Raw genomic sequence first — 26,741 nt, forward strand, 5'->3', positions numbered from 1 at the left:
GCATGAGAACAACGGCTCTTCAGGGTCTCTCTCGCCTCATTGGCTCACACAGCAGTGGGAGTCATTGGCTCCTACTGCTGTCAATCACAGTCAGTAAGTCAATTAGGAGAGAGCAGGGGGTGGGTCCAAGCTACACTCTGTGTGTGAATGGACAATTCCATTCACAGGAGTGCAACTCAGGAGAGAGCCTGCTCAGGTGGCCCCATAGCAAGAGGCTTACTATTGGTGGTGGAGCCAGGACCGCTAGCAGGGGACCCACAATGAAGAGGATCAGGGCTGCTCTGTGCAAAACCCTTACACAGAGAAGGTAAGTATAGCATATTTGTACTGTTTGTTATTTTTGTTTTTAAATCACAACCTTTACAATCACTTTAAGTCCACCTTGCTCATAAGACAATAGCTGGTGGGAGCTAACAAGATGTTAACACAGGTGAGATTCTGTCATATACAGGTAAAGAGAAAAGGTGAGGTACCAGACAGTAAGCAGGACAAGGTCAGAAAGCAGGCAGGGGCTGGCAAGGTAGCTACTATATTGAATCACTGAAGTAACAAGGCAAAAACATGATAGCAGAAAAAGATGGGGTTCAGCAAAGGAATCACGTCAGATAATAGGATGCTGATGCACAGGAACAAAAGCATAAGAATTATCTGAAGGTCTTTCAGTAAGGACAGATGGAAAACGCCAGTTTTATTTCATGGGCAAATGCAGTATGTTTTCAGACACTTTTAGCATACATTTTTTATATGGCTGTGGAAATTAACTATTAATTCTTTGATTAATCGTACATTTTTTTGATCGATCCAAATTTTTTTGATTGGTACTCACCTCTCCGCCGGCTTCTGGGCCTTTGGGGAGTTCCGTTGAAGATCCGGTGACGTCGCGGACACCGGAGGGGCTTGCCGGGTCCATCTGAAGGGCTCCTTTGCTGTGCCTTCATATCTGCATGCCAGCGGGACCTAACTATCTGCCACACTTCCCTCTATAAACCTGGGATTCTACAGCCATCCACTGGGAGTTGTGATAGTTCCCTTCAAGGGACATCTACATGCCGACGGACTGATGTTAACCCCTACTCATCTGGATTCAGCAGTGGTATTGTTGTACACATTTTTATACCAGTATCATACTTAGCTATATGTTTTTATGACTGCTTTTGCTACTGTTTGGTATTACTCGCACTCGCACCATTTTTACAGTTTATGTAGCTACATCGATTTTTATCTCCAGTGCAATATTTATTTTGTTACCTATTTGAAGACTATAAAAGTTTTAAATGCTATTCCCGTCGACCGCTGCCTTTGTGTGTTTTTTGTATCCTGAAATCCATTTTTCCAGTGGTTGGTAGCTGCGCTGGGGATCAGCCTGCAAGGAGATCAGCTAAAAGTAGTTGGATCTGTGTGTGCATTATAATTATTCAAATTTAGTCAATTAATCGATTAAAAAAAAATCGATTGATCGAACACAAAAAAATTCATCTGTAACAGCCCTAATTTTTTAATACGTTTCTGGTTCAATAATTTTTATTCAATTGTGTCATTGAGACAAGGTAACACAAAAAAATCACCTAGTCAGCGCACACAGGGGCTAGGACTGGTGACATAAGTAAAATCAGGGCTTTTTTTCAGGAGGAACTTGGGGGAGTTCCACCACCTCTGGCTGAGACCCTTTGGTGTCTTCTCACCACAATCACCTGTAAACACAGAAGTCTGGTTTCTGTGTTTACAAGTGACAGCTCTGCACTCTGTGTGTAACCCCCCCCCCCCTGAACTCTGCACTCTGTATGTAATGCAATCCTGATATTTAATGCCCCTTTAAGACCCTTCTACCGGTTGTGAAATTTGAACAGTGTCATGGTTGAGTTCTTGCACCTATTTTCTGAGAAAAAAAGCTCTGAGTAAAATCATACATACACAGCATGGACAAAGAAGGAGGAACATCCTCCACAGACAGTCATAATAAACAAAAATGCAAAAATGCTAGCAAACAACATTATAATTGGTACTGGACACACGTAAGAGTCTAAAGAAACCCGTGAACAGGAAAAGAGCAGAAAAAAAGAAACAAGAAGACAAGACGAAGACAAGAAAAGAGGAAGGGGGGAGGAGCAAGGACTCGGGATCATCAGAGATGCCAGTCAGAGCTGACCCACGCTCGTCGCATTTGAAATATGTTTGAGATGCTTCTGAAATCCTTCACAAGTGCTTCTGTTCATGGGCCCTAATACAGAGCATAACTGAGCAATCTGGTTCAGGTATCCAGTATTTAAAGCAGTCTTTGTTGTTGTATGGCTATCTTTATGTTAACAACTGCCAAACGCAATACTCACCATCAAATTCTAACAAGGCTTGCTCAGTCTGTAGTGCATAGTGTGCAACCACCGGGGCTTGACGGAATTTGAGATTGGTCTCTCTGTAATTCACAAAATGTTTGTAGTGAGAATATGTAAAGAGTACAAATATTGTAATATATTGTATACCTTTAGTAGCCACCGTTTTGTGTATGTTGCTGGTACTTGGGTGTCCCCCCAAAACTTAAGTAGCAGATCTCGGATTGCTAGATTATTGTACCTTAACAGGAGGCCATTACTTAGGTGAGCTAAATACTGGAGTAGGTGAGGTGGGTAGCCAAAGTGATTGTCAGGGGTAACAAGAATAAAGTGTTTACGTGCAGTGCGCAGTGCATTGTGGGGAGCTCACCGGGTGACCATCCCGAACCGTTCACTCATCACTAAAAAAGATATAGAAGCTTTAAATGCCTATATTTTTCACATGTCAGATATACTTTTAGGAAGACATGCAGGGGATGGTTCAGTAATGTAAAAGGGAAACTAGCGAGAAATCTATGGACGGGAGAATAGAAGGATGCAAAAGCTATTAGTCAGGTGCAGAAAGACCAGTGTCAAGGTTCGTGATGTATTAATTAGAAAGCTTTCCATAAAACATACCCATCAATCCCAGCAGTTTCTACATAACACATACTGTTTGGCTCAGTACTGTTCAACAAAATCATATCTGCCTGTTAACAAAAAATAACATGTATTATTCACAACCAATATACTGCCAAAAACTGCCAGCTACATTGAAGGGTAACTTTACTTTCAGGGGGAAAAAATGGCAAAAAAAATGTGTATACAATTGCGACACAAGGCATATTGTAATTGAATGATATAAAAAAATCACCTTTCCTTTTCAAATTTGCAGTGCTGTAATTTTCTGTAAAATGCAAGGCAATATGGCTACCTGGAGGTGTTCTGTACACAGATGGTGTATGGAACACACCCCAGAAATGTCATGTCCTGCTTGTGTAATTGCCTTACTAATATTCCCAGCAGGATGCACTAAGATACAAATCATCCCCTGCAACAAAAATGTTATGTTTGGTGAGATACTGTTTTTCTTTTTAGATCTTTAAACATCCTGTTTACCCATTTGCTTTTTACACAACAAGATATGGGGCCTATATATTAAAAATGAGTGGCTGGCATAAGGATCCAGGATTAAAGGGTCCAGAGCTTAAAGCGGTGGTTCACCCTCCTTAACAACAGTGCAGCATTACATTCGGCATCGTAGCGCGAGCTACAGTATGCCGGTCTTACATTTTTTATCTCCGTACTCACTGTGCTATTGTACATTCAAGATTCCGACTCCCGCGGGGAATGGGCGTGCCTATGGAGAGGGGGGATGATTGACGGCCGGCTCTGGCACGTCACGCTCCCCGAAGACAGCCGGAGTAGGTCTCGGCTCTTCACGGCGCCTGCGCACAGGCTATGCGCAGGCGCCGTGAAGAGCCAAGCCTATTTCGGCTATTTCCGGAGAAGCGTGACGTGCCAGGGCCGGCCGTCAATCACCTTCCATAGGAACGCCCATTCCCCGGAATCTTCAATGTACAATAGCACAGTGAGTACGGGGATAAAAAATGTAAGACCGGCATACTGTAGCTCGCGCTACGATGCCGAATTTTATGCTAGAATAATTTTTTTTTTTTTTAATAGGGTGAACCCCCGCTTTAAGGCCCCGTACACACGTCGTACACATCGTTTTGCTCGTCGAGTTCCTTGTGAAGCCGCCAAGGATCTCGGCGAGCCAAGTTTCCTCATTGACTAACGAGGAAATAGAGAACATGTTGGTCGGTTTCCTCGGCCAAAAGTGTACACACGACCAGGTTTCTCGGCAGAATACGGCTCCGATCGAGTTTCTGGCTGAATTCTGCCGTGAAACTCGGTCGTGTGTACGGGGCCAAAGAGATAAGATGGGATCAGCAAATTAGAGCCAAACCACAAAATAGAACACCAATTCAGGAGCTGAGTAGTAACTATAAGATGAACTAAAGTCAAGAGTAATAATAGACCAGTAGAGTAGGTCAGGACCAAGATTACTGTAGATGGATCAGAGAATAAAGAGCTAGAGTGAAGTCTTTTGTCACAACTTAGTATGGTTAAGTTAAGAACAGTGTAACGGTCTAGATTTGGGAGCAGAAATGCAGACACGGGACTGTACTCAAAATGTACACACCCTTAAGCAGCATGTTGTGCAATGCTCATTGTCTGCAGTTCTGTGCAGGTTCTAAATCTGCACATTACAGGCCAGATCCACGTAGATCGGTGTAATTTTAAGCAGGCGTAGCGTATCGTAGTTACGCTACGCCGCCGCTACTTTGAGAGGCAAGTGCTGTATTCACAAAGCACTTGCGTCTACAGTTACGGCGGCGTAGCGTAAATGTGTCGGCGTAAGGGCACGGAATTCAAATGACAAAGATGTGGGTGTGTTTTATGTTAATTCAACTTGACCCCACGTAAATTACGTTTTTTTTAGCGGCGCATGCGCCGTCCATGGGGGCATCCCAGTGCGCATGCTCGAAATCACGTCGCAAATAGTCAATGCTTTCGACGTGAACGTAATTTACGCAAAGCCCTATTCGCGAATGTTTTACGCAAACGACGTACACGACGGAAAGTTAGACGCTGGCCTGACGTAAATACTTAACATTGCGTACACCTCATAGACCCAGGGATAACGTTACGCCGAAAAAAGCCTTACGTAAACGACGTAAAAAAATGCGCCTTCTGAGAATCGGCGTATCTAGCTAATTTGCATACTCTACGCGGAAATCAACGGAAGCGCTACCTATCGGCCACTGTAAATATGCACCTAAGATCCGACGGCGTACTAAGACGTACGTCAGTCGGATCTAGCCCCCATTCAGTCGTATCTTGTTTTGTGGCTACAAAACAATGATACGACGGGGCATCCTAGAAGTTACGCAGCGTATCAATAGATAAGCCGACGTAACTTCTTTGTGGATCTGGCCCTACATGTGCAGAAGAAGCAAACTGATATTGTACATTCACACATGCCTTCCATACTCTGGAACCAATACACTGCAGGCAAGCTTTATGACAAAATATTGCTTTAAGGCTGGTTCACGCTGAGATCGCACAGAAATATGTGCCGTGTTCCCCTGTGATTCCAGCAAGTTCCCCTGCAGTGTGATTTCCCAGCACATTCATTTGAACGGGCTGAAATCACACTAAATTGCATAGTTCCCACAAACGCACTGCATTCGTAAACTGTGTTTGAGGTGATGTTAACAATGCATTGGCACCCATTTCCAGTGCAGTGCAGAAAATGCACGTTCTGGTGTGAACCGTCCCTAAGTGACAGTCAAGAGTACCATGCATTCCACAATCCTTTTAGTTCTTCCCTATATAGACCATAATGGTGCATGTGAACACCAGCAAGTTAGGGCTTCGGATCAGTGTCAAGAGGACCACTATGAGGTAGTGACCGATGTCTCTTCCTTTCAGACAACATCATTAGAGGGGTCGCTCATATACTGTATCTTACAAAAAAAACTTCAAATAATTCAGATGCATGCAAGAAAATGACAAATAATTGTTTTTTAGTAATCTTAAAGTGATTGTAAAGCTTTCAATTTTTTTTTAAACAAACATGTTATACTTACTTGCTCTGAGCGGCCCCAAACTTCCTCTTCTTGGGTCCCCTAACAGTACTTCCCCCTCCTTCTCTTCTTGTTGCTTTCTATAGGGGACCCACCTGCGGGCTCAATGCCGAGCCACGCTGCCTGCATCCATAGACACAAACAGTGCCACTTAGCTCCACCCCCACTCTGTGCTCACAATATTTGTTTGACAGCAGCAGGAGCCAATAGAGAGAGCTGCTGCAGACAGGCACAGTGCTGGATCAAGCTAGGGCTTACGTAAGTATAAGGGGGGGAGGAGATGATACAGATTCATGGACATAAATTAAGGTAAAAAATGTACAGCCTTTACAACCATTTTAATAATGGTTCAATTAGCATATAAGAAAAGAGAAAAGGGAGAAATGTGGAATATGAAATGTTTGCTTTATTGTGTGCAGAGTGGTGTAGTCATATTAGGCCAAGTTTTCAAAGAGCTCTGTTGTCACTGTCTAGAATTTTACTAAATGGCCCTGGAAGCCACAGATTTTCCATGTCATTGAATATATGTCTTAAAGGGGTTGTAAAGGTTTGTTTTTTATTTTCTAAATTGGTTCCTTTAGGCTAGTGCATTGTTGGTTCACTCACCTTTTCCTTCAATTTCCCTTCTAAATGTTTTTTTCTTTGTCTGAATTTCTCACTTCCTGTTTCTCGTCAGTAAGCTTGCCCCTGATGTGAAATTTCCTCGGACTTGTGAAAAAATCGGACCCGCGTCACTTCCGGTGCTCGTACGTCAGAGCACAGCTGATCGCGGGTCCACGGCGCATGCGCAGATGTTTTTTTTGGGTCCGTGAATATCATAGACTGGGGTAGGCGGGCAGAGGCGGATCAAGCACAATTCAGAGACTCGGGTGGGCGGGGCGGAGGCGGTGCAAGAGTTTTAATGACATTATCGGCAGCACCGCCTCCAGCCCCGTCCCTAAGCAGAGCTTCTTGAGGTCCGTGAAAAATATAGATCTGGGTGGGCGGGCGGAGGCGGAGCAACATTCTCAATTACATTGCAGCCAGCACCGCCTCCAGCCCCGTCTGCTTGTTCCCATACTATTTTGGTCCGAGAATTTCACAGACTCGGGTAGGCGGGACGGAGGCGGAGCAACAGTTTTAATGTCCAATATTAAAGTCTGTCAAGAAAATGTCTATTTAGGTGGAGAGCTTCTGAATACCCGACCAACAAACACATTTCCATGGTATTACTCATTTCAATGGGAAAGTTTAAAGTGCCAAAAAGTAAAGTTCCGCTCTTCTGTATTTTTTTAGGCTCCATGTACACGGGACCATCCTCACCCCCCCCACCACCGCCATCCTCCCGGCTGTATGAATCACCCCCGCCCCCCACCGCCATCCTCCCGGCTGTATGAATCACCCCCGCCCCCCACCGCCATCCTCCCGGCTGCAGGAATCACCCCCCCCCCCCAACATCCTCCCGGCTGTATGAATCACCCCCGCCCCCCACCGCCATCCTCCCGGCTGCAGGAATCACCCCCCCCCCAACATCCCCCCGGCTGTACGAATCACCCCCCCCCACCGCCATCCTCCCGGCTGTATGAATCACCCCCCCCCCCCCACCGCCATCCTCCCGGCTGTATGAATCACCCCCGCCCCACCGCCATCCTCCCGGCTGTATGAATCACCCCCCCCCCCCACCGCCATCCTCCCAGCTGTACGAATCACCCCCCCCACCACCGCCATCCTCCCGGCTGTATGAATCACCCCCGCCCCCCACCGCCATCCTCCCGGCTGCAGGAATCACCCCCCCCACCACCGCCATCCTCCCGGCTGTATGAATCACCCCCGCCCCCCACCGCCATCCTCCCGGCTGCAGGAATCACCCCCCCCACCACCGCCATCCTCCCGGCTGTATGAATCACCCCCACCGCCATCCTCCCGGCTGCAGGAATCACCCCCCCCACCACCGCCATCCTCCCGGCTGTATGAATCACCCCCGCCCCCCACCGCCATCCTCCCGGCTGCAGGAATCACCCCCCCCCCCACCGCCACCCTCCCGGCTGTATGAATCACCCCCCCCCACCGCCATCCTCCCAGCTGCAGGGATCAACCCCCCACCGCCATCCTCCCGGCTGTACGAATCACCCCTCCCCCCCCCACCGCCATCCTCCCGGCTGTATGAATCACCCCCCCCCCTACCGCAATCCTCCCAGCTGTACTAACCTCCCCCCCCCACCGCCATCCTCCCAGCTGTACGAATCACCTCCCCCCCCACCGCCATCCTCCCAGCTGTACAAATCACCCCCCCCCCCCGCCATCCTCCCAGCTGTACGAATCACCCCCCCCCCCACCACCGCCATCCTCCCGGCTGTACGAATCACCCCCCCCCCCACCGCCATCCTCCCAGCTGTACTAATCACCCCTCCCCACCGCCATCCTCCCAGCTGTACGAATCACCCCCCCCCCCCACCGCCATCCTCCCAGCTGTACGAATCACCCCCCACCCCCATCCTCCCAGCTGTACGAATCACCCCCCCACCACCATCCTCGGACCTGTGAAAAAATCGGACCGCGTCACTTCCGGTGCTCGTATGCCAGGAGCACAGCTGATCGCGGGTCCAAGGCGCATGCGCAGATGCTTTGTTTTTGGTCCGTGAATATCCTAGACTGGGGTAGGTCACTTATGCCCGTCATACGCAGCCAGTGTGCCCACTATTTGCAGCCACTTGTGCCCGTCATACGCAGCACTTGTGCCCTCCATATGCAGTCACTTGTACCCGTCATACGCGGCACTTCCTTCTTCTTCTTCTTCTTCTTCTTCTTCTTCTTCTTCTTCTTCTTCTTCTTCTTCTTCTTCTTCTTCTGTAGTGGCGGCTGTGGCTCCTGTGTCCGCTTGGCTCCTCAGGCTTCCTCCGTCATGTCTCCTTTTCCGCCAAAGCGTTAGGCATCCAATAGGATCTCCTAAAGGTTTGGCCAATCGGGAGACAGGTTTTACTGACCTGCCTGCTGATTGGCAAGGAGGAACTTTGGTGTGAAAATAGCTTCTGGCTCTTATCATGTGCTTAAAGATACACACCCCGCCTATTACCGCCATAGTATTTCATGCGTCCGGCATCCTGAAAGGGGCCAGGCACATGAATAGGGAGGGCGGCAGAGGTGACGGGGGCGGTGCCCATGCATTGTGGGCCCACCATGCAGGGGCCGCCACTGGTCTTTGATCTCTGTCAAGTGCTGGGGTCTGGATCACCTCCGCTGCTTTTCCTCCAATCGGGCCAAAGAAGCTGAGTGCGAGTTTACCTATAGCCCTCACACTGGAGACTTGCACACCATCATCATGGCATCCCAGGACGGTGGGTATCAGGTCACGGGAAGGCAGAGCGCATGTGTGTCCCGCTTTGGGGTCACTGGTGGCTTAGGGAGAAGAAGATGGCCCCTGGGTATTCGTGGGAGAAGGAGAGGGCCCCTGGGTATCCGTGGGAGAAGGAGAGGGCACCTGGGTGTTTGGAGGAGGAGAGGGCCCCTTGGTGGCCATTTAGTGAAGAAGAGGGCCCCTGGGTGGCCAGGGGAAAAGGAGAGAGAACCTGGGTGGTTGGTAGAGAAGGAGTGGGCCCCTGGCTGTTTGAAGGAGAAGGAGATGGGCCACAGTGTGGGCCAAATTGGAAGAGCTGATCCTTGGGTGGTTGGAGGAGGAGAGGGTGCCACCCTTCTCCCCTTAGGACGGGGACAGACACCCTTCTCTCCCGAGAGGTAGGGGACACCATTCTCTCCCCTGGAGGACAGGGACACCATTCTCTCCCCCGGATGACGGAGACACCATTCTCTCCCCCGAGGACGAGGACACCCTTCTCTCCCCAGAGGTAGGGGACACCATTCTCTCCCCCGGAGGATGAGGACACCATTCTCTCCCTCGGAGGACGGGGACACCATTCTCTCCCTCGGAGGACGGGGACACCATTCTCTCCCTCGGAGGACGGGGACACCATTCTCTCCCCCAGAGGACGGGGACACCATTCTCTCCCCCAGAGGACGGGGACACCATTCTCTCCCCCGAGGACACCATTCTCTCCCCGGAGGAGGAGGACACCATTCTCTCCCCCAGAGGACGGGGACACCATTCTCTCCCCCGAGGACACCATTCTCTCCCCGGAGGACAAGGACACCCTTCTCTCCCCAGATGTAGGGGACACCATTCTCTCCCCTGGAGGACGAGGACACCATTCTCTCCCCTTGAGGACGAGGACACCATTCTCTCCCCCGGAGGACGAGGACACCAGGGCTGGACAGGGAGAGGAGGTGAGCAATCCGGGGAACCAGAGCATCATAAGGGACAGGGGATAGAGGCACATGGGTGACCAGAGCATCATGGGGGGGGGGGTATAGAGGAGTAGGAGAGGAACAGAGAAACATGTGTGGGAACAGAGAAGCAGGGGGGTATCAGTGGAGCACAGGGGGCACCAGAGAAGCATGAGGGTAAGAGGAGCATGGGGGGGGGGATAGAGAAGCATGTGGGGGAACAGAGAAGCAGGGGGAGAACTAGAGGAGCAGAGAGGGGGACAGAGGCGCATGGGGGCCGGCCGCCATGGGAGAGACTTGTCAAAGTGTATGAAGTCCAGGGCAATATTTTTGTCCCAGTCCAGCCCTGGTGTCCCTGTCCTCCGGGGGAGAGAAGGGTGTCCCCGTCCTCCGGGGGGAGAGAAGGGTGTCCCCGTCCTCCGGGGGAGAGAAGGGTGTCCCCGTCCTCCGGGGGAGAGAAGGGTGTCCTCGTCCTCGGGGGAGAGAATGGTGTCCTCGTCCTCCGGGGGAGAGAATGGTGTCCCCGTCCTCCGAGGGAGAGAATGGTGTCCTCGTCCTCCGGGGGAGAGAATGGTGTCCCCGTCCTCCGGGGGAGAGAAGGGTGTCCCCTACCTCTGGGGAGAGAAGGGTGTCCTCGTCCTCGGGGGAGAGAATGGTGTCCTCCGGGGGGAGAGAATGGTGTCCTCGTCCTCCAGGGGAGAGAAGGGTGTTCCCATCCTCCGGGGGAGAGAATGGTGTCCTCGTCCTCCGGGGGAGAGAATGGTGTCCTCGTCCTCCGGGGGAGAGAATGGTGTCCTCATCCTCCGGGGGAGAGAATGGTGTCCCCGTCCTCTGGGGAGAAAAGGGTGTCCTCGTCCTCCGGGGGAGAGAATGGTGTCCTCATCCTCCGGGGGAGAGAATGGTGTTCCCTACCTCTGGGGAGAGAAGGGTGTCCTCGTCCTCCGGGGGAGAGAATGGTGTCCCTGTCCTCCAGGGGAGAGAATGGTGTCCTCGTCCTCCGGGGGAGAGAATGGTGTCCCCTCATGGGCACCGCCCCGTCACCTCTGCCGCCCTCCCTATTCATGTGCCTGGCCCCTTTCAGGATGCCGGACGCATGAAATACTATGGCGGGAATAGGCGGGGTGTGTATCTTTAAGCACGTGATAAGAGCCAGAAGCTATTTTCACACCAAAGTTCCTCCTTGCCAATCAGCAGGCAGGTCAGTAAAACCTGTCTCCCGATTGGCCAAAGCTTTAGGCGATCCTATTGGATGCCTAACGCTTTGGCGGAAAAGGAGACATGACGGAGGAAGCCTGAGGAGCCAAGCGGACACAGGAGCCACAGCCGCCACTACAGAAGAAGAAGGAAGTGCCGCGTATGACGGGTACAAGTGACTGCATATGGAGGGCACAACTGCTGCGTATGACGGGCACAAGTGACCTACCTCAGTCTAGGATATTCACGGACCAAAAAAAAAGCATCTGCGCATGCGCCTTGGACCAGCGATCAGCTGTGCTCCTGACGTACGAGCACCGGAAGTGACGCGGTCCGATTTTTTCACAGGTCCGAGAATGGTGGTGGGGGGGGGGGGGTTATTTGTACAGCTGGGAGGATGGGGGTGGGGGGGGGGTGATTCGTACAGCTGGGAGGATGGCGGTGGGGGTGGGGGTGATTCGTACAGCTGGGAGGATGGCTGTGGGGGGGTGGGCGATTCGTACAGCTGGGAGGATGGGGGTGGGGGGGGTGATTCGTACAGCTGGGAGGATGGCGGTGGGGGGGGGGTGATTCGTACAGCTGGGAGGATGGCGGTGGGGGGGGGTTAGTACAGCTGGGAGGATGCCGGTGGGGGGGGGATAAGTACAGCTGGGAGGATGGTGGTGGGGGGGGGTGATTCGTACGGCTGGGAGGATGGCGGTGGGGGGGGGGGGGTGATTTGTACAGCTGGGAGGATGGCGGTGGGGGGGGGGGGTGATTCGCACAGCCGGGAGGATGGCGGTGGGGGGTTGATCCCTGCAGCTGGGAGGATGGCGGTGGGGGGGGGGTGATTTGTACAGCTGGGAGGATGGCGGTGGGGGGGGGTGATTCCTGCAGCTGGGAGGATGGCGGTGGGGGGTGATTCATACAGCCGGGAGGATGGCGGTGGGGGGGGGGGGTGATTCGTACAGCCGGGAGGATGGCGGTGGGGGGGGGTGATTTGTACAGCTGGGAGGATGGCGGTGGGGGGGGGGTGATTCGTACAGCCGGGAGGATGGCGGTGATTCCTGCAGCCGGGAGGATGGCGGTGGGGGGGGGGGGTGATTCATACAGCCGGGAGGATGGCAGTGGGGGGGGGGTGATTCATACAGCCGGGAGGATGGCGGTGGGGGGGGTGATTCGTACAGCCGGGAGGATGGCGGTGGGGGGGGGGGTGATTCATACAGCTGGGAGGATGGCGGTGGGGGGGGGGTGATTCCTGCAGTCGGGAGGATGGCGGTGGGGGGGGGGTGATTCGTACAGCCGGGAGGATGGCGGTGGGGGGGGGGGGTGATTCCTGCAGCTGGGAGGATGGCGGTGGGGGGGGGGGGATTCCTGCAGCCGGGAGGATGGCGGTGGGGGGGGGGTGATTCATACAGCCGGGAGGATGGCGGTGGGGGGGGGGGGGTTGATCCCTGCAGCTGGGAGGATGGCGGTGGGGGGGGGTGATTCCTGCAGCCGGGAGGATGGCGGTGGGGGGGGGGGGTGATTCATACAGCCGGGAGGATGGCGGTGGGGGGGGGGGTGATTCATACAGCTGGGAGGATGGCGGTGGGGGGGGGGGGTTAGTACAGCTGGGAGGATGGCGGTGGGGGGGGGGGGATTCATACAGCTGGGAGGGTGGCGGTGGGGGGGGGTGATTCGTACAGCTGGGAGGATGGCGGTGGGGGGGGGGTGATTAGTACAGCTGGGAGGATGGCGGTGGGGGGGTGATTCATACAGCCGGGAGGATGGCGGTGGTGGGGGGGGGTGATTCGTACAGCTGGGAGGATGGCGGTGGGGGGGGGGGTGATTCGTACAGCCGGGAGGATGGCGGTGGGGGGTTGATCCCTGCAGCTGGGAGGATGGCGGCGGGGGGGGGGGTGATTCATACAGCCGGGAGGATGGCGGTGGGGGGGGGTGATTCGTACAGCCGGGAGGATGGCGGTGGGGGGGGGGGTGATTCATACAGCCGGGAGGATGGCGGTGGGGGGGGGTGATTCGTACAGCCGGGAGGATGTTGGGGGGGGGGGTGATTCCTGCAGCCGGGAGGATGGCGGTGGGGGGCGGGGGTGATTCATACAGCCGGGAGGATGTTGGGGGGGGGGGGGTGATTCCTGCAGCCGGGAGGATGGCGGTGGTGGGGGGGTGAGGATGGTCCCGTGTACATGGAGCCTAAAAAAATACAGAAGAGCGGAACTTTACTTTTTGGCACTTTAAACTTTCCCATTGAAATGAGTAATAACATGGAAATGTGTTTGTTGGTCGGGTATTCAGAAGCTCTCCACCTAAATAGACATTTTCTTGACAGACTTTAATATTGGACATTAAAACTGTTGCTCCGCCTCCGTCCCGCCTACCCGAGTCTGTGAAATTCTCGGACCAAAATAGTATGGGAACAAGCAGACGGGGCTGGAGGCGGTGCTGGCTGCAATGTAATTGAGAATGTTGCTCCGCCTCCGCCCGCCCACCCAGATCTATATTTTTCACGGACCTCAAGAAGCTCTGCTTAGGGACGGGGCTGGAGGCGGTGCTGCCGATAATGTCATTAAAACTCTTGCACCGCCTCCGCCCCGCCCACCCGAGTCTCTGAATTGTGCTTGATCCGCCTCTGCCCGCCTACCCCAGTCTATGATATTCACGGACCCAAAAAAAACATCTGCGCATGCGCCGTGGACCCGCGATCAGCTGTGCTCTGACGTACGAGCACCGGAAGTGACGCGGGTCCGATTTTTTCACAAGTCCGAGGAAATTTCACATCACCCCCATCATCCGAGCCGTTCTGGCTGGGGGTTAGTCAGCCAGAACAGCTTACTGAGGAGGAACAGGAAGCGAGAAATTCAGACAAAGAAAACAAAAAAAAAAAAACATTTAAAAGTGAAATCAAAGGAAAAGGTAAGTGAACCAACAATGCACTAGCTTAAATGAACCTATTTAGAAAATAAAAAAACAAACCTTTACAACCCCTTTAAAATAAAACGCCATATTTAAAGATAATAAATAACAAATGCAAGATTGGAAAGGTTGTATTGAGGTTGATTTAGTTAAGAAATTTACTTAAGGCGTTAAGGCTGTTCATTTAAAAACATGTTTACTTTGCATAGTAAATAATAGTAAATGGGGTAAACCTGTGTTTACTTTGAAAACCCAATTGTACAAGGAAAATGGGGTAAAAAAGGTATTTTTGCCATCTCATGATTGGTTGATTGAGATTGAAAACAACTTATTTACAAAGCTTAGTGAGAATTCTATGTGCTAAGTGAACAAGAAGCAAATTAAACTGTTCTGGTTGCAGTCATCACGAAAAAAGAAGTACACTTACTGGTACAAAGTCATCTTTACGTAAGCATACAATGTCACCAACATGAATATCCTTCCATGTCATGCTTTTTAACCTAGAAAAGCAGAGAAAAATAATGTTTTGCTACTTTTTACTATGATTTCCAAATATGCACACACATTGTAGGTTAAAGTAGAATTTCAGCCTAATCATTTTTGTTAGTTTTAGATAAAGTATGAGAAGGACTAGACCTTCTATAGGGTTTTTATGTGTTTGTTGCATCCAGTATGGCCGACTTTATTGTCCTAGTGATCGCCTCACCTCTGTCTCAGTTATCACCCAGGGACAAAGAATAAAAGCCATGCAGAGGTACTATCTTTCCCTGTTGTATCCATAACAAAGTTGAGTTTCACTAACTAATGCAGCCACTACATCTAAGGATAGGTAAGCTGCAATAAATTTTTGCCTTTAAGTTTTTTTTTTTGTTTCGAAATTTTTATTAAGTTTAAAAAGAAAAAGGTACAGTACAGTATTCATTGAAGGCGCATGAACTCAGTGGATTAACATTACAGTTGGTATACACTTTGTTTCATGTGTTCCAATGGTTCTGAACAATACAAGATAACAAAGCTCTTACAATCAAGACGTTACATTAAGGCTGCATTCACACTGTAACGCCGCGTATGCGGCGTATTTTGCCGCGATTTGTGTAACTTTTTTTTTTTTCACAAATCATTTCCATTGCTGTCTATGGCCGAACGCCAATGCCGCCTGAAAAAAAGGGTCCGGGACTTGTTTTCAGGCGGCAGGCGGCAGGCGTTTTGGCGTTCGGCGGGAGATGTGAACCATCTCATAGACAGCAATGGAAATTCGCCCCTCCAGCGTATCGGGCGTCGGGCGTTTTGTCGCCTAGGTGTGAATGGAGCCTAACTCATAGAGAGTAACAATAAAAAAATTAACCAGTACAGCTCATACAGTAAGTAGTACTGTCGCCTAACCTAAGTATGCGGACAGCCACCATCTGTAGGTGGTAAAGCTGTTGTAAAGTAGATCAGAGACCAGGGCCCCACGGACACCCCTTAAAGGGAACAAACTGCGTCCAATGGGGTTCCGGTGCTCCTCCATAGATCGTATTGATAAAAACATACACTTATTGTAGTGAGATCCATTCAGTGTTTGAGAACCAGGTTAACCACGGTGACCAAAGTTCAAGTGAAGTGTGAAGGCGTCCTAGTGAGGACGCTAACATTTTTTCATAGGTGCAGTGTAGATTGGTTAGGTCGACCACTTCCGTAATGGAAGGGGGGATATCGTCTTTCCACTTTCTGGTGATCATCAGCCTAGCAGCTAGGAGGAGAAAACTCGATCAACCCCTAAGGACAGGAGTGCCAACGCCGGATTTGGTAAAATTTGTGATTGTGCTAATTCCGTTATTATCTTAAATACATTTTTCCAATAACTTCTAAGTTTAGGACAGTTCCAAAGTAAGTGGAGGAGGTCTCCATGTAGTTCACATTGTCTCCAACAAGAGTTAGGCCCCTTTCACATGTCCGTTCCGCCTGTCCGTTCATTACAAGTCCGTTAACGGGAACGCGTCTGTTAGCGGATGGAGCATCCGCGTCCGCGTCCGTCGGGATACGGTTTTCGGACGGAAGAAAACCCTATTTTTCTTCCGTCCGGCGGAACGGAACTGATGCAGACGGACAGACGGTCAGTCTGCATCCGGTTCCCCATAGGGCAGAGCAGAGCTGAGACAGGGCGGTCCCTGCACTGTGTGCGGGGACCGCCCTATCCGCCGACAGCTCAGCGGGGATCCCCGCTGAGCCGACGGAGCGGACAAAAGAAACTGACAGGACGTGTGAAAGAGCCCTTAGAGAGTTGGGTGTTAAATTTAGTAAGCACCGCAGGTGTGTAGTACCATCTAAGTGTTATTTTGACTGATAGTTCCCACAGGGTGGAGCAGTCTGACGCTTTCTGAGTAAGCCTTTAAGTTTTGATACACAAAAATGGCTTTAATATAGACAAGGTTTAATAAATCAGTGTAAGTACTTTTAGTTTTACTTTTGTAAAAAAGCCATTGTTATTGTGCCCACTGCCATCACTAAAATGATCCTCACAATTCAAGATATAAGGGCAAAGTGCTGAGAAATAGAAATGGGCCAGAGAAGAATCCAAAAATTCCGCTGCGTTGTCAGCAGTGTTAATTTCGTAAAAAATTGCCATCGCTGTATGTTTTCAGTGACGAAAACTAAACAAAAAAAAAATTTGAATTAAGTCAAATGACAAAAACTATGACGAAAATCAATTCCAATTTTCATCAACAAACGAAAATGGAACAAAAATGTGAGGGAGGGACATTTACCCACCTGAACTTCCACTTTCCTCAGAACTCTGCCTCCCTGTTAAAGCTCCAGCCCACTGACAAGCTGTATTGGCTGAGAGACACAGGCTGCCTCTGTCTGTCTGCTGCCTGGGAGTTCTGGAACAATGCCCTGCAAACATTGTGGTGAGTGTTTTCCCTGCCCACAAGGTAGCAGTGCGTAGCACTATGAAAAATAGCAGCCTCCCCAGACCAGCTCTCTTCCCTGTGTACTCCATCACTCCCATTTACTTACCCATCCCCACTATGATATTAGATTTTTATAATGAGTTTGGGAAATCTAGAGAAATGCTTAACCACTTAAGGACCGCCGCATGACTATATACGCCGACAAAATGGCACGGCTGGGCACATGGATGTATATATGTCCTCTTTAGGAGTCTAGCCGTGGATCGCAAGCGTGCTGACGCCGGCGCGCTCGCGACCCGGTCCAAAGCTCTGTGACCGCGCCCGCGGAACCCACGGACCCGATTGCCGCGGGTGTCCAGCGATCGGGTCACGGGAGCTGAAGAACAGGGAGAGGTGAGTGTAAACAAACCTTCCCCGTTCTTCTCTGTGGCAATGTCAGTGATCGTCTGTTCCCTGATATAGGGAACGACGATCACTGACATCACACGTCCAGCCCCGCCCCCTACAGTTAGAAACACACATGAGGTCACACTTAACCCCTACAACGCCCCCTAGTGGTTAACCCCTTCTCTGCCATTGTCATTTTCACAGTAATCAGTGAATTTTTATAGCACTTTTCGCTGTGAAAATGACAATGGTCCCAAAAATTTGTCAAAAGTGTCCGATGTGTCCGCCATAATGTCTCAGTCACGAAAAAAAATCGCTGATCGCTGCCATTAGTAGTAAAAAAATTATTAATAAAAATTCCATAAAACTATCCCTATTAATGCTTATTACGATTTTTTTACCAAAAATAGGTAGAAGAATACCTATCGGCCTAAACTGAGGAAAAAAAACGTTTTTTAATATCTTTTTTGGGGATATTTATTATAGCAAAAAGTAGAAAATATTGAATTTTTTTCAAAATTTACGCTCTATTTTTGTTTATAGCTCAAAAAATGTAAACCGCAGAGGTGATCAAATACCACCAAAAGAAAGCTCTATTTGTGGGGGAAAAAAGACACCAATTTTTTTTGGGAGCCACGTCGCACGACTGCGCAATTGTTAGTTAAAGCGACGCAGTGCCGAATCGCAAAAAGGGGCAAGGTCCTGTACCTGCATATTGGTCCGGGTCTTAACCCAAGTACACCCAAGCTCGTTTGGCTGTTCTTCTCCTGTGGATCACATGAGTGCAGTCTGTTTTGCTCTCCTGTGACCCGTTTTCAGCAGACAGTGTGTTGAAGTCTGCTGTCTGCTGATGACAGCAGACTTCGAACTGGCTGCTGACTCGGGCAAAATTGGGTCAATGGGGTTGGGATCAGCCAACATACCTGGACCGGCACCCAGCTCAGCCTCTCTGTGGGCTGCTGAGAGCCTGCGCTGCCCGCTCCCGCCCCCTCCACAGCCCAGCGCATCAGTGAGCGTGGTTGGGCAGAGCACAGAGCCGGTGACTGACAGTCACCAGCTCTCTGCTCATGGTGCTGTGAGAACCGAGCAATCTGCAGTGTTAGATCACTTGGTTCTCAGTGTTTTTTTTTTTGTTTTTTTTTTTAAAGTGTATTTTGTGCGTGTACTCGAGAGAGAGGAGCCAGACTGCAGGAGTTGGGAGGCCTCCCCCAGAGGCTATCTGCCACCTTTCTCCATGCCCCGGGTGGCAATGGCAGGTGTGTGAGGGGGTCCTCCCACACAGACCGCCCTACCTGCTCCGCTTTGAAGCCCAACGGGGCAGAGGGACTCCCTATAAGGGAGTGAGAGGATTTGCCCGCTCAACCAGCCCCGTTAGTCCTTCGCCTCTCTTTTTTAGAGACCGCGTGGTCAAAGTGCGTGCATGTTAACCCAATTTCGAGTGTGTGTAAGTGTGGTGGTTTTTGTGGGAGGGGGGTGGGCGTACTAAGCGCAGGCACACCCACCGGGAGTCGGGCTGAGACCACCAAACTCAATTCACATGTAGCCGAGACCGGGATCCGAACCCCTAGCTGCAGAGGTGAATGGCTTGTCAGCGCAGTGCCAATCGCGTTGAGCCACCGCAGCTCCCACTTGGTTCTCAGTGTTAGAGGCACCGGCGGACAGATGCAGCATCGGACCAATACTGCATCCATCTAGGTAGGTAAGTATGATCCTGGAAAGAAACATAACCCCATTCTTCTCTTTTAAATAATGCATTACAATTTAACTAAAACCAATAGGTCTTTAGCCAATTAAAATGTAACTGAGATTTTAGTTAACTAAAATACGACTAAAACTAAAACAATTCAGATTACTAAAATACGACTAAAGCTAAAATGGCATTTTAGTCAAACTAAATTGAAATTTTACATCAAAATTAACACTGGTTGCCAGCATTGAAAAGGAGTGTTATAATATTTGCACATAACATAACGTAAAGTGATATTAACCTTCCTGGCGGTATGATTCTTTCAGAAAAAAGGTGCTGAAAGCGGTACCATTATTTGCAGGGAAATTTGGCGTTTTATATTGTAGGCCTGTAATTTTTAGAAATAACTCACTTAAATCTGTCCAAACAAGATTCTAATAGGCATCCCGGGTATGACATTTTTTAAAAAACTAAATTATAAATTATAACATAATAAATAATTATAAATAATTATAACAAATAATAATATAATTATAATAAAAAGTATTCAATAATGTAATCAAATCAAAATCACTGAAATGTGCTCAGTTGCAGAATTGTCGCTGTCATTACTTTTATTTTTTTATGACGAATTTCCCCACAAATCGCTATCGTACAATTCTGCAAGTGATTATAATTTATTATCGCTGTTTTCTAGCTGCTCTAAAACCATTTTTGACATAAACTGACACTTTCGGTTGCTATGGACAATCTACAGTTTGCAGGCAGAAAGAACAGTTTTTATTATATAAAAGAACATGTAGGACACTGGGCAGACCACTAGGGACAAGGGGAGTGTGTATTTTTTACATACAGTACTGTAATCTATAAGATTACAGTATACTGTATGTAACGTGTTTGTTTACGTTTTTGAATTTGGCACCGTTCTCCGTCCCCGTGCGTCGTAACGTCGCAGGGAACGGAGATCGGCAGCACAGGAGGACGCTGTGTGAATTGAGCGAGGTCCCGCTCGCTCACACAGCGCGGTGGCATCGCTGGATCCAGGGACAAGGTAAGTAAACCAAGCCTGTGGATCTAGCGAGGCAAGCCTGAGTCTGACTCGGGGTTACCGCTCGCAGCAGGAAAATCTAACCCCGAGTCAGACTTGGGAATACCGCCAGGCAGGTTAAAGCCAAAACCAAAAATTGTATATATTGCAGCTTACCACTCACTAGATGTGGTAGCTGCATTTGTTTTATTTTTTTAAGCTTTTTTCTGTTTTCACCGGTGATCTGGCCAGTAACACACCTCATATATTACAGTACCCCCAATCTAGATGAAGGAGCAACAGAGACACCTTTGGAAAGCAACATTGTCAGCCTGGGGGAGGGGAGTGTTAGATGCACTAGCAAATTTAGATACACTAATAAATTGAAGCCAAACTCCAGCTCATACTGCAGTTACACAAGCAGTTATGGCCACAATTTTTTTTTCTTTTGGAATAAAGGTTTTACATAAATAAATAAAGGCTGATCATTGTAAGAACCCCTGGCAGTGTTATATAGTTTTTCTCTACACTCTTAACTGCTACATTTTCAGGACAGCTTGTTCTGTTGTAAAACAACAGAATTATTGGCCAGATCATCAGGTGAAAATAAAGGAAAGAGAGTCTATAAAAGAAAATGAGTGAAGCTACCACATCTAAAGATTCATGAGAAGTCAATCTAGCGATTGAACAGAGCTGATTAGTGTATTTTGGAGTCCCACTCTCAGAATACAATGATATTTTCCCCATTCACCTCAAATTTGTGAATAGGGAAATCAGCTCAGTTTTTTTATTGCAATATAATAAATGTTTGCTTTTGGGTGGCTAAGCTGCAACTCCTTGGACCCTCTAAGGCCTCGTACACACGACCGGACATGTCCGCTGAAACTGGTCCGCGGACCAGTTTCCGCGGACATGTCCGACCGTGTGTAGGGCCTACCAGACAGTTTTCCTGCCTAGCGGACAGGTTTCCAGCGGACAAAAGTTTCTTAGCATGCTAAGAAACTTGTCCGGTGGAAACCTGTCCGTCGGACATGTCCGATGGTTAGTACACCTAACCATTGGACCGAAATCCCCCGCATGCGTCGAAGTGATTCGACGCATGCGTAGAAGCATTGAACTTCCTGGTTCGCGCACGTCGCCACGTCATCGTCGCCGCCACGTCACAGCGTGTACACACATCAGACCAAAATCTCCCAGCAGACATGTCCGATGAAAACGGTCCGCGGACCGTTTTCATCGGACATGTCTGGTCGTCTGTACAAGGCCTTAGAGAGCTTAAAGTCACTGAAGATATTCTTCTTTCTGTTGGCCAATCCCTTGGAGAGCAGTGCTTTCTTGGTCCTCCTTCTGGAAAGGGCCACCCTAGCCGTACCACCCTCCTCCCAACCTCGACAATCCCTACAAACACTCCTAGATTTGGAAATGTATTTCCTCTCATACTTAGCGATTGGTTGGGGACAGTTATTAGGCAGTTACCTCTTCAATATCATTCCTTGGCAATTTCCCAAAGTTATAATAGTTTCTGCTAAGCTGAATTGTATTGGATTTGTAATGCGTGCCAATCTTGGAATGTTAATGGAAACATGTCATTGGAAATACACATGTATGTGTACATTTCTGGATTTGTTTTGTAACAACATAAAGAATCAAAATAAGAAAGTGAAAAAATAAACAGAAACAATTACATCAGCATGAGGAACGTTCCATCTCCAGCTTTCTTTAAATAAAGATAATGGATTATAATAAGGGTGTTGTAAATTTTTAAATTACATTTTTGGTGAAAAAAAATGTAAGTCTGTTTAAGTCCCCTTTCAAGCTTATACAACTTGTCCCATGATTTTGGACTGCAAAATCGCATGACAAGTCATTCTCCATGATTTTCAATGACTTCCATTCGTATTGGCACGACTTTAAGTCGTGCCGACTTCAAAGTAGTCCCTGAACTACTTTGGTCCAACTTCCATGCGAGTTGATGTCCATAGACCTCAATGTTAAACCCTCAAGTAGCATGCAAATTGTACCAGAATAATATAGACACAATTTCAGTACGATTTCAGTACGACTTTGTAAGCACAAGCAGCTTTTTGACCCTTGTCCCACCCAATCCTTTCAACATAGTAGCCCCTCCCAAGCACATTTTTCTAGCACACATTCACTTCCTGGTTATTCCCTCAGGAACAATGTGCTCCAAACAGCCCAAAAAAAGAGATGTCCTTTTCCTCCGCTTCTCCTCCTCTTCTTCCTCATGCACTACTACTGCTGCAGCAGCAATGACAACTGCTGTGGCAATATATTGAGTAGCAAACATTTTCTGTCACAACACACCACACCACAACAACCAGGAAGCAAACAGGAACTGGAAACAACTATGGCAGGAAAAGGAATTACCTCACACCAATGTATGTTTTCATTGGTTAATGCCAAAGTTGTGGCAAAGTAGTACTGATCCAAAATCGTAAGCGAAATCGCGGCAAAATTGCGCCTACGAAATCAGGGGACTTTAAAGTCGTACAAGTGTAAAAGGGGCCTAAATTGGTGAAATCTGTGAACCTAAAGTAGAATTTCAGCTATTATATCACTTTAAATAGTTTGTTTGGGTCAAGCAGGCCAAAGCTATTTCCATTACTAAGCGATGCGTCATCCGCAAGTGTGCTGTAATTGACTCTAGTAGCATTAGCTGCATACAGTAAGTGGCGCTGTGTTTTGGCAGGAGTATGGCAGACTTCCTGTCTACTGTCTGATATAAAGAGTGCCAGGCTGGGTGCTTTTCTGTCATTTAGGAGGAATCTTGTGTTTTTATCCATGAATGCAAGACCTTCTTTGATTGGTCAACATGGAAATCGTGATGTCATCTGCCTGCCTTTCTATCTTGGCCAGTCGGCTGGAATTCTACTTTAATTATGCCTATATGTTTACAAGTACTGTATGTACAAGTGACAGGGTTCGATTTAGGCCGATGTGAATTGTAGCCCTTGGGTGGGGCAAAACATGTCAGGGGGCATGGCTTGGAAGGAGTTAAAGTGTTATTAAACCCAGGACCCTGCATTCACTATATCTGGAAATGCAATAATTTTAGTAAATATAAACTGCTAAATACCTTTTATCATTCACAGTATATAGCAGTCTTGTGACTTTTTTCAGTGTCTAGTTAAAACTTGTAGGAGGAGTTTACATTCTACTCTGACTGTCTTTCCTATGAGGCTGCATGACTTCTGACCCCCTGTCTGGACAGTGTTTATTGGCCCTGTGCTGATTACATGCACTCTCCCAGGAAAAAAAAACTCTCTAGCAATGCACACCAAACTGAGCATGCGCAGAGTGCCCCCCAGGCTCTGTTCCATCAGGAGATAGTTTGGGGACTGTGGAAGAAGGGGGAATAAGAGAAGACAGGATCAAACAGCCTTTTTACACAATGCAGAGGATTAACCCCTTAGGTTCCACAGTGAGTGTAAAAAGCATGCTTTACCGCACATACAGACTGATTTTACTGTGTGCAGGTTTAGTAACACTTTAAGTTTAGGCTGCTATCATCTGTTACATGGTGGGCTTGTATGGTGTGTGGTGGCTAAGATTTTTCTCTACTTGTTCTGTGGATTACATGGCCTGACCTGCACCCTCAGTGGAACACACCACTGGGGGACATAGATGCCGGAGTGGAGGCTCTGCGGTTCTGAGTGGCTAGATGTGGTGACTGGCCCTGTTTACTATAATGAGAGGTCAGAAGCGGCTGCAGCTATTCTTGGCATTCTGCACAGCCAGCAATTATGTGCAGCTATCCCTGCTGGAAACACTTTGTCTGTGTCCAGCAGCAATCACTGCAGGTAATTTCTGGCTGTGCGGACAGCTGCGGCTGCCGGCAACCAGTCCTAATAGTGAGTCACAGCAGGTATCAGAAGATTCTTGTCGCTACAATTCACACCAGCCTAAAGCCCTGTACACACGGGAAGAATGCCGACCGACTTTGCCTGGTTCAATAAAAAACAGCCAAAATTCAGCCCGTGTGTATTTCACTCTGTCCAACTTCTGTCAGACGAGCATGCTGGAAAACCAGCAGCCAACCAGCTCCTGCTCAGCGCTCTCAGCCAATGGCAGCGAGCGCTGACCAAAGTGTTCTGGCGGGGGTGGTCAGAACACAACAGCTTAGCGGGGGAGATCACGGTACTAATGTCGGAGCTGACAGTTTTTTTTCATTCAACCCGCTGGCTTTAATCTTCTACATTGTAGCCTTACTTAAAATTTGCAACATTATTTGTGTTTAATGCTACTAAATCTTCAGGAGAACTATCAATATTTTGAAACCCCGTAGGATCCTGTTACTAAAGCACCTCTCTACAAAAATATAATGCAGAGAAAAAGTAAAAAAAAAAATCAGAGGTGTTGTTTTTCTACACAAATACAGATGCCAGTGACATTTTCATAACAGAGCTATTAATACTTGAAAGTATGTGCCATCTCTCACCCTTGCCCTTGTAGGATTTCACTTGCTTTACTGTTAATCAGGTTATCACTTCTATGACGAAACTGAAAAGCAAGTAAGTCTGATTATCATTTGATCATGGTCTGTTGGAAAAGTTGTAATGCTTGAATATTCCTTAAAATTTAAATGTTCCTTAAAAACAAACATGCACAGAAATATGGACATGCCTCACTTTTCAAACTGCACTGCACAGATCTGAACAACCTCATCAAATAACATTGCCTCTTATGACACAGCCAATGTTTTGCTTTACAACGGATGCAATAATACACAAAGATGTGAAGAGGACCTAAATTTTATCCAAGTGTCCTCAATGTATGAGATGTTTCACTTACAATAATGAAAATATGGGGGGTGTAATGGCGCTTGCAAATAACTAAATAAATAAATATATTTCCTATTAATAATTTACAGAATAGTGCGTCAGAAATGAAATTCTTCCTGTGTATCTAAAAGTGTTCCACTCCAAATAAGATCAGAAAGCCATCCAACATCAATGAATTTATGTGGAGGGTGATAGGAGTGAAAAAATAATAGGAATACAACTATTGAAGTAAACAAACGTGCCAATGAAAGCACAGTGTTGATGAAGTGAGATGCAATATGGTAATCCTACAGTGTCCAAATAATGCTCAGCAATAATACTTCATATCACATATATATATATATATATATATATATATATATATATATATATATATATATATATATATATATATATATATATATATATATATATATATATATATATATATATAATTAATAATTAAATGAGTGATAAATCAATAAAGTGCTCCATCCATTAAAGTGCAATAATGCAATAGTGAGTGTCAGAACCAATGAATATCAATATAATAAAGCATGCAACAAAATTCCTCCAAACAATGTTCTGCATGCATGGGTTAACGCAACCCAATCCATAAAGTGTCTAAAGTGAAAATAGTCCCAAACAATTCAATCACGAGGTTAAAGAAAAAAAATATATATATATATATATATATATATATATATATATATATATATATATATATATATATATATATATATATATATATATATATATATATATATATATATAAATGTATAAAAATTATATATATATAAAAAAAAATGGTTTATAATGATAAAAAATATAATATAAAATAAATAACGTGTCCAGTGCACAACCGTGCAAGTTAAAATGACAATCCGGAATTTTCAAAGTGCATAAGTGCTCCACTGATAATCACATTTTTTCACAGAAATAGTGTGCACACGTGCTTGCAAATCCAAACGTTAGGTGATCCGCAGTGTGGATATAGGCGTTCCCACAAGCCCCTTACCTTTAAGAGGCTTGTATAAAGCCTGTATTAATGCTGATAGCCAGGTATTCCACAGCCAGCCTGCTGTTATTGATCCCCCAAAAGGCAGCTCACAAGGTCCCAGCGTTGGCACTCAAACAAAGAAACATTGACGCCTCCATAGTGTAAAAAACGTTTGCATTTAATAAAATAAAAAACAAGTAGACTTACAGACAATGCTGTGTATACAGTGTAGGCAGCGTGTAGTACAGCGTGTATCGAATGTCTCCGCTCTGCGGCCGCGAGCAGATGACGTCACCAGCAACCCACCTCTTCCTCAATATTTTTTCTTTAACCTCGTGATTAGAGTTTTTGGGACTATTTTCACTTTAGACACTTTATGGATTGGGTTGCGTTCACCCATGCATGCTGAACATTGTTTTCAGGAATTTTGTTGCATGCTTTATTATATTGATATTCATTGGTTCTGACACTCACTATTGCATTATTGCACTTTAATGGATGGAGCACTTTATTGATTTATCACTCATTTAATTATTAATTATATATATATATATATATATGTGATATGAGGTATTATTGCTGAGCATTATTTGGACACTGTAGGATTACCATATTGCATCTCACTTCATCAACACTGTGCTTTCATTGGCACGTTTGTTTACT

The 26,741-nt window shown here is 47.5% G+C and overlaps 1 protein-coding gene across 1 annotated transcript in view; it reads right to left on the reverse strand.

The window, feature by feature from the left end:
• LOC120913440 (phospholipid-transporting ATPase IC-like) overlaps positions 1–24,850 on the reverse strand; it is a 181,892-nt gene extending 157,042 nt beyond the window's left edge. The window contains exons 1-4 of the mRNA XM_040323369.1: positions 24,757–24,850; positions 14,730–14,802; positions 2,946–3,016; positions 2,328–2,410 (exon numbers count right to left, since the gene is read on the reverse strand). Of these exons, the coding sequence (XP_040179303.1) occupies positions 2,328–2,410; positions 2,946–3,016; positions 14,730–14,792 (217 nt within the window). The 5' untranslated portion in view covers positions 14,793–14,802; positions 24,757–24,850. The remainder of the gene's footprint in view (positions 1–2,327; positions 2,411–2,945; positions 3,017–14,729; positions 14,803–24,756) is intronic.
• Positions 24,851–26,741: the final 1,891 nt, after the last annotated feature.

This window comes from Rana temporaria, chromosome 1 (genome assembly GCF_905171775.1).
Source record: "Rana temporaria chromosome 1, aRanTem1.1, whole genome shotgun sequence".
NCBI classification, from domain to species: domain Eukaryota; kingdom Metazoa; phylum Chordata; class Amphibia; order Anura; family Ranidae; genus Rana; species Rana temporaria.